General features: G+C 29.9%; 1 protein-coding gene across 1 annotated transcript; it reads left to right on the top strand.

Annotated features, from left to right (window-relative positions):
- The first annotated feature begins 3465 nt into the window (after positions 1–3465).
- LOC105793762 (60S ribosomal protein L7-4) lies at positions 3466–5635 on the top strand. Its single transcript, XM_012622604.2, has 7 exons — positions 3466–3630; positions 4041–4219; positions 4312–4409; positions 4487–4544; positions 4787–4866; positions 4959–5061; positions 5256–5635. The coding sequence occupies exons 2-7, from the start codon at positions 4043–4045 to the stop codon at positions 5469–5471; spliced, it is 732 nt and encodes a 243-aa protein (XP_012478058.1). The 5' UTR covers positions 3466–3630; positions 4041–4042; the 3' UTR covers positions 5472–5635.
- Positions 5636–8728: the final 3093 nt, after the last annotated feature.

Raw genomic sequence — 8728 nt, 5'->3', positions numbered from 1 at the left:
TATCTGTTTGGTTCTTGGTATCACGTATTTCTTTTATATTTGGTTCTAACAAGAAAAAGAAGAGGTTGAGGTATCAATTTGGGAAAAATAGTATAGTTTAGGTATTGATTAGTGAGTTAAGGGTTTATTTATTTATTTATAAAATAGATTTATTGATCTGAGTAAGGGAAGTATCAATTTGGAAAAAAAGAGAGTTCAAATACAGAAAAGGAAAAATGTATAATTTAGATATTAATTTATGAATTAAGGCTTTTAAAAACATTTTATAACTTTTTATTTTAAAAAACACTTTCCTATCTAAACATTTTATAAATTAAAATTTTCTAATGGAAAAATTTGAATAACCCTTAGGTTGAGGTGGATTGAAGGAGCTCCTCCACTAGTAACTTTTGACATTAATTATAAATCATATAAAATCAACATTAACCTAAAAAATGACAGTTTTTTTATGGAAATATAATTACACTAGTTTACTCATTTATATAATTTCTTATAAGATTAATATTTTAACAGATTTTGTATAAAAGATATATATTTATCAAATTAATTATTAAATTTAGCAATATAATTATGTTCATCACGCATTTTTAAATAAATGTGATATCTATATTGTATAAATATATAATTAATGGTTTAAAGTGTGATACATTCAACAAATACTTATACATTTTAAATTTATTTAAAATGAAAATAAACCATCACGTTGAATTGTTTTTTTATTTAAAATTGAAGTTACAATTATGGAATATAATTGGATGTTAGTTGTTTGTCACCATAAATTGTTGGTAGGTGGTTACATAAAATATAATTTTACTCTTAAATTATACCATTCCAATTTAATTATCTAAAGTAATATTAAGAGAATCAAAATTGTTTTCCTTCCCATTTTAATAAAAGAAAAATATTTCAACTTGATTAATAATGAAATTTACTAAATTTAAGAAACTAATAATTAAGGTGATTTATATTATTACTGCTCAAGAAATTAATTTTGAAAAATTAATAACATTTTACATGAATTATTGGCATATATTAAAATATTAATAACAAAAACACATTTTTCATGAATAATTATCTAGGAATTTTTTGATATTTTTATTCCTAACAAAATTACTATTTCAATTTTTGAATCTTAAAAGAAATTTAAAAGAACTCTAACCATCTCTTTAATTCATAAATTTGAGTTCTCCTTTACTTATGCCTAAATTAGAGCGAATATTCTGGTTGCTGATATATTACTTTACAAACATTTATTAAATTTTAGTACTAAATTTTAGGCACGTATCTTTTAATGTATATTTAATTTATCTATTCTCGTGAAATAATTATAAATTAGTAATCAATGTTAAGCTAACTACTTAAACACTAGAAATTTTATCACATCGCGTATGCGTGTGGAAACCACAAATTTAGAACACAAATGTATGTTTAAAAATAACATCCAATAAACAATCAAACATATAATTTTCACAACTAAATCCACTACTATTATTTATCATGGTTTTTTCATCAATAATGAATTTGTATCGAGTTGACGTGTGACACCAACTCAATTAATATATAACTCGTGGAGATAATAATTTGTGCATATTAAAAAAATGTATAAAAAACATCAAAATAAAGCTTTGGTTGAGTGATAAACTTAAAGTTTTACTACTCTAATTGGCTCGGACTCAGATCTCGTTATATGCGTATTTTTCTTAATTTTTGTTAAAATAGAAAGATGAATATACCCTCGAATAGTATGGTTTATTTTAATAAAGGAATGACATTAATTTCTTTAAATTCTTAACTAAGTTAGTACTTGATTAATCCGTGATACAAACTCAATAAAAATTTTATTAATAGTATAGATAATAAACTTAATACCCTTAATGGATACAATTATTAGTACTTCACACTAATGCATATATGGTTTTCTACATTTATTAAATATTTTCAATTAAAAGATAAAAATGATTATAATATCTTTTAAAAATTATTCTTTATGTTTAATTAATTAATTAATTAATGAATAGTTTTATATCTTAAATGCTTCTATAAAGAATCCTTTATCAAATATGCACAATAATTAAAAAAATTAATATAAATACATCAAACCTAATTATTTGTTTTTCAAAAAATATACATACTTTAACATGTTTTTAAATCTCATACCAATAAAAAATAAAAAAATTAATTTTATGGATAAACTTTTGACAGATTTGATGTTTCATTGATATTTAAATCTCTAACATCAGAAAAATCATAGCTTTCTAATTTATTAAAAATCCATCTTTATATACTTTCATAGAAACAACATTAGAATTTCAATTTTTCCTCGATTTTATATAGAATAAAAATAATTTATGTTTGATTTGTTTTAAAAAAAATACATATCTACTTTCAAAACATTAATAGAAATTGATAGAAATTGTAGTCTTTTATAATTTAGGCGCTTTAATGGATTTGAATTCCCTCACACTAGAGAAGATTCTTACTTTCTCACCAAAAAAAATCAAAGGATGACATGGTGATAAAAATTAAATTTCTAAGGAGGTGAATTTTATTATTAATTTTCAACAACACAAAGATTCGATTTTTCAAATACAAGCTATAAAAAAAAAGAAAAAGACAATTAGTATAAGGGAAAAAACAAGATAATTAGTATGATAAACTTGATTTGATAATTTACTTGTTCAACTTCTCAAATTTGTCATTTTAAATTTTAAAAATATGTATATAATTTAGCATTTTATATATTTTAAAGATTTTGTTAGGTCCGAAAACACAAAGAGGGGGATGAATTGATATTTTAAAATCTCTACAAACTTTTCTAAATGATAAGGAAATGGAAGAAAAACTTGAATAATTTAATTTGTAGTGGTTCGACCCTAATTGGATCAACCATACAAGTAAAGTACTGAAACAAATATATTTATTAAAAATTAGATAAAAACCAATTGATGCTTTGGCTATAATGGTAAACTTAATTATTTATCATGTATGGTGTTACGGGTTCAAATTTCATTATGATCAAACTTTCATTGATTTATTATATAAAATGTTAAAAATATCCTAATAAAAATATAACTTAATTTGTACATGAAAGGGTATTTAAGTGATTTCATAATTGAATTGATATCTGGTTGACTCATGACATCAACTTAATAAAATAAGTACAAAAATTATTGAAACAAATATATTTTTTAAAATTAGCATAAAAATCATAATGATAAAATTAATTATTTATCATGTATGGTATTTTGGGTTTAAATATCGCTAAATAAATTTTTATTGATTTATTTATATAAAAACAAAAAATTACTCATAAAAGTATAACTTAATTTGTATATAAGATGATATTTTAGTAATTTGCTAGCGAAGCACAAGTATAGATTTGAGGAAGAAAATAACAAAAAGATTATACCCAAAAATTTCTCTGAAACTAGGATTTCGTTCAAAAGCATTGGGCCGCATTTTAGGTTGGATCATTGTAACAATCCAAGTTTCATTCAAACAAAAGCCCAAATCCAATCACCTAAAAACCCTAGAGACCGGAAATCAATCACTATATTAGTTTGTAAAAATTTCCGCAAACCCTAGATCCTCTTCATCTGCCGCATCTCAGTCCCTCCGCAGTTCACTGAGGTAAGCATCCGCTCCACTTCCTGGCAAACCTCCAAGAACTGTAATGAAGGAACACCGATTTCTATGCAATAAACTGTAATATTTTTGGTTAATCGTTCTGTTTTGCTTGAATATTTATCAATCAATTGTTCGGATATGTATTGGTTTTCTTATATTGTCAGTGAAATGGCAAGGTACTGTGTTTAATTTCCATTTCTTTAACAATTAATTGCTCGTTAGAGGAAAATGGGTTTTCCTTCGCACTTATTTTCTAGTTTTCGTCTATCGATGAGCTTGATTTAGATAACACATTTCGTTGTTTCTATCTTTTTGTTTATGTTTCGAGGGTTTTCTTTTTCTTTTAGAACTGTTAGATATGTAGAATTTGTTTGTTTTCTGATTGGTTTTGATTTGATAATGCCGTGGACTAGAAATGGGTGAGGAAGTTAAGGCTGTAGTTCCTGAGTCACTCTTGAAGAAACAGAAGAGGGCTGAAGAATGGGAGCTTGCCAAAAAGCAGGAGCTTGAAGTTTCAAAGAAGAAGAAAGTCGAGAACCGCAAGCTGATTTACACTAGGGCTAAGCAGTATGCAAAGGAGTACGAGGCTCAGGTAAATTTGTTCTGTTTTTGTTTTTGTTTAATTTGATTTGATCAAATCTTAAAAGCTTTGGAATCTTATTGTTTCTGGTCTACAACCGACAGGAAAAAGAGCTGATTCAATTGAAGCGGGAGGCAAAGTTGAAAGGGGGATTCTATGTAGATCCAGAAGCTAAACTCTTGTTCATCATCCGAATCCGTGGGTATGTGATTATTGTGATATTATATTTGTATATGAATATAAATTACTAAATTGTAACATGTTAATGCTTGTTTTCAGTATCAATGCCATGCACCCAAGAACAAGAAAGATCTTGCAGCTATTGCGTTTGAGACAGGTAACCTATCAAATGTTTTCCAATACCAAGAGAATACAGATTATGAGAACTGATTCCTGCATTTCCAATTTTCTCTGTAGCAACGTTGCATGTGTTCCCTTCGAGGGGTGACGTTTGTTGTCTAATTGAAATAACTGTTCTCTTTTGATATAATATTGGTATTACATTTGCTGGTTGTTGGAACTGTGTATTTTGTCATTTGGATAGTGAAACTCAAAATCGATGGTTTGTATCCATTACAGATTTTCAATGGTGTTTTCCTTAAAGTGAACAAGGCAACAATGAACATGCTTCATCTGGTTGAACCTTATGTGACTTACGGGTATATTTTTACCTTCCTGCTTCGTGGCTTTTTGTGTTTAGTAGTTACACATGCTTTACATACCTTATTTCTCAGTTGTCTATGCTTTGTAGATACCCTAATCTCAAGAGTGTGAGGGAATTGATTTACAAAAGAGGTTTTGGGAAGTTGAACAAACAGAGAACTGCTTTGACAGACAACGCAATCGTGGAGCAGGTCTGTATCTTCTTTCATTCACTGAGTTTTATATTGGTATTAAACTATGTTGCTCCAACTTGTCATTATGATTCTTCAAATATATGGAAATAACTTGGAAAATATTGAGCATTCCCATGTTGGACACAAGCTTTTATCCAACCGAGTTGAGTAACATAGTTACCGAAACATTTACTAAGCTATACTGGTGACAGGCTCTGGGCAAGTTTGGCATCATCTGTGTGGAAGATCTCATCCATGAGATCATGACTGTGGGACCTCATTTTAAGGAGGCCAACAATTTCCTCTGGCCCTTCAAGCTCAAGGCGCCTTTGGGTGGTCTGAAGAAGAAGAGAAACCACTATGTTGAAGGAGGAGACGCTGGCAACCGTGAGAATTATATCAATGAGCTAATTCGGAGAATGAATTAGACGTTGGCTTTATTTGTTAATTCAGTATTTTTGGTTTGTTTTGAAGGATCCTGATATGATTTCTTTTGGCCTTTTAGAAACAGTTTTGTTTAAAAGGAGGAATATTTTTCATGGTGTTTACCGTTATCTTCTTAATGAACTCTGTCAAAGTTTTGTTGCTTGCAGATGGATATAATTGTAGTTGGGGTGCTTAGATAGATAGATGAATACCTTAATAATGCGCTCAAGAATCAACAACACAGCTGATTCTTTGAAGGTCTTTTCCAAGCCCAATTTGGGTCAGGCCCGGGCCAATATTGTTTGCATGGATGTTAGTTGGCCATGGCTCAACTAGCGCAATCCTTAAAAGCATTAATTTTCTTGAAATGCTATTATTTCATGTTTGAGACTGCCTCAAATGTTAAACCTGTTTTTGATATGTAAAACACATGCACTGTTATCATCTTTTCTGGACCAACCAACCTTGAAATGGTGGAGACTGTTAGTTTCTTAAATTTCCTCGCCAACTTCTCTGTCGTCAAATTGTATTAGCTGACCTTGATTGAATGCTTCATTGATTTGTTGAAGGTGTACTTCTTGCTTAATATCAACTGGATTTTAGCTTTATTCTTGGGAGTCCAGATTTTCCAAAGAAAAATAGCTAAACCTACGAGTTTTTCTTTCATGAAAACATCACCCAACCTTGCCTGTTCTATATTTTGTATTAATCATTTGAGGTATGGAAGCTATAGTTTGATACAAACCAGATTGCTCTTTTCATCCTTCAATTTTCTTTGACAAAGTTCAAGTTGTGTCTAGTGAGTTAATTCTCCTATTGATTGTCAAGGGCATCATTAAGTATTTTCCAAAAGAATAGAAGTTCATTGGACCAAAGAAAATTTCAAATCTTTTTTGGAACGTTCTGGTTGTATAAGTTCGAAAATTCTACCTGCTCAATTAAGGCTTGAAATTAGGCCAAGTTAATTGAGAGTTCACCATCACTTGTATGTATCCACTTTAGTTTTGGAGGTCCTTCAATCAATGGCTTTGGAATTGTTAGGTTTTGCCATGTCAAGTTATCATTACTTACCTGATTGTGAGCCACTCCAGTGACTGTATTCCATTCACTCTCATTTTGTCATGAAATATTCTTTCATTAACTCCTTTCCAATTAGAATGCTCTTTCAGGCCCATGAATCTCTCGATTTCTTCTCTGTCTAAAGGAAGTTTTTCATTGTACAAAGTTCCAGTTGATAAAAAAGATGCAACTTTCTCTTATTTGGTTCATCTATCCACCAAAAATTTCTCATAATATGATCTATTCTATCATAAGTTTTCCTTGGGGCTCGGAAACATGATAATTGATAAATAGATACACTAGAAAGCATGATTTTATCAAGGTTAACTTCCCTCTTTGTCCCAACAAATTTGATTTCCACAACGATAATTTAGACTCCATTTTATCAATTAAAATTACATTTTTTATTCATGATCCCAAAATCCATCCCTAGATATTTACCTGAATCTCCACAGAACTTTAATTGCAAAACACCTCTGAACATTCTTTTGAATTTCAAGTGACAGTTCTTGCTGATTTTGGGCTCCGATTTGTTGTAATTGATTCGCAAACCTAATAAAGTACAATATTGTTCCAAAATCCCCTTCATTGCATGACATGATTCCCTCCTCATTTATTTTTGAAAAATAATAAACTATCATTTGCAAAAAAAATCAATATACTCCTTCTGCCCACTTTGAGACCTTGGATTCGACCCTCTCTCTACTTTACTAATCATAATTGACAAAATATTTTGGCATAAAACAAAAAGATAAAGGTGATAAAGGTTCACTTTGTCTCAGGCCTCTGGCCTCTGGTGGGATTAAAACTAAAACATTCAACAATATCTGGTATGAAATTGTTGAAATACATTGCATGATTAAGTTTGTCCATTTATCCTCAAAACCACTTGCTCTCAAGATCGCTTATGGGAAATTTCATATAAACTTGTCATAGCTTTTTTCATATCTAGCTTCAATGGTCCTATACTTCCTTTGCCTCTCATTTTCTTGTTGATCAGATTGATAATTTCCGAGGCAAGAATAATATTCTCTCTTATCTGTCTTCCTCCAATGAAAGCACTCTAGTAAGGGAAGATGAGATTGTTAAGAATCGGTTTCAATCTCTTAGTCAGCACCTTTGATATATTCTTGTAAGCAACATTACAGGGATTAATCAAATGACTGACTTTTCTTCGAGCATTTGGTTTTGGGTATTAGCACAGTAAACGTTTTGTTTATTTCTTTTCATAACTTACCCGAGTTAAGGAAGTTTAAGCATGCATCAATCACTAGAGGACCCATCACTTCCCAATTTTTCTAAAAAATGATAGATGAAAAACCATCCGGTCCAGGTGCTTTGAGGAGACGCATCCGAAGACTACTTCTTTTATCTCCTCTTTTGTAAATGGTGCATTGAGTTGAAGCGATAAATGTTCAGAGATTTTTGAGATATCCAACCCTCTAAAAAGGATTTTGATATAATTTACATTATTTTGATCCTATTCTAAAAATATGTTTTCAAAAAAAAAAAAATTTCTTGAAACACTTCACTTGATTGTCCCATATTCTTCCCTCTTCATCTTCAATCATGTAGATTGTGTTCTTTATTGTCCTCTTATTGGCCAACAGATGAAAACATCTTGTGTTCCTTTCTCCTTTGACAATCTAGTTACTTTTTAATTCCTGATGCCATAAAATATGTTCTTCTTCAAGGGCACTTTCTAGTTCATGCTTGAAAAATTTTACTTGCTTTATGGATGAGTAGTCGTTTAGATTGTTTTGTGCCACTGCTAACTCCTCCATGAGATCTTGCTTCCTTGTTTTAATATTTGTTAAGTTATATCAGCATCCAAATATCAAAAACAATAAAATTTGTGTTTGAAAGATGAAAAACAGAAGCAAAGACATGAGTTGGTTGAGAGAAAAATTGACAACTCTCATTACTACAATAAGCAACATTACAATATACATAAGTACATGACTAACCTTAGCAAAACAAAAATTACAATCAAACTAAACATAAGTCACATGTTACAAAAAGTCTTAACAACCAATTACACATTGGGCATTTGCTTGCTGCTGCATTGTTGCCAACTTTCAACACTCTCCTTGGCTACAAAGCAGCGGACTCCAATTCTTTTCCTCAAATACTCAAACCTTGCATTAGCTAGTGGCTTGGTTAGAATGTTTGTAAGCTGCTGCTATGAGTCAAATTGACT

The sequence above is a fragment of the Gossypium raimondii genome, chromosome 7 (assembly GCF_025698545.1).
Source record: "Gossypium raimondii isolate GPD5lz chromosome 7, ASM2569854v1, whole genome shotgun sequence".
In the NCBI taxonomy this organism is placed as follows: domain Eukaryota; kingdom Viridiplantae; phylum Streptophyta; class Magnoliopsida; order Malvales; family Malvaceae; genus Gossypium; species Gossypium raimondii.
Note: the sequence above shows the minus strand (reverse complement) of the source record. Positions and strands in the feature narration are given on the sequence as shown.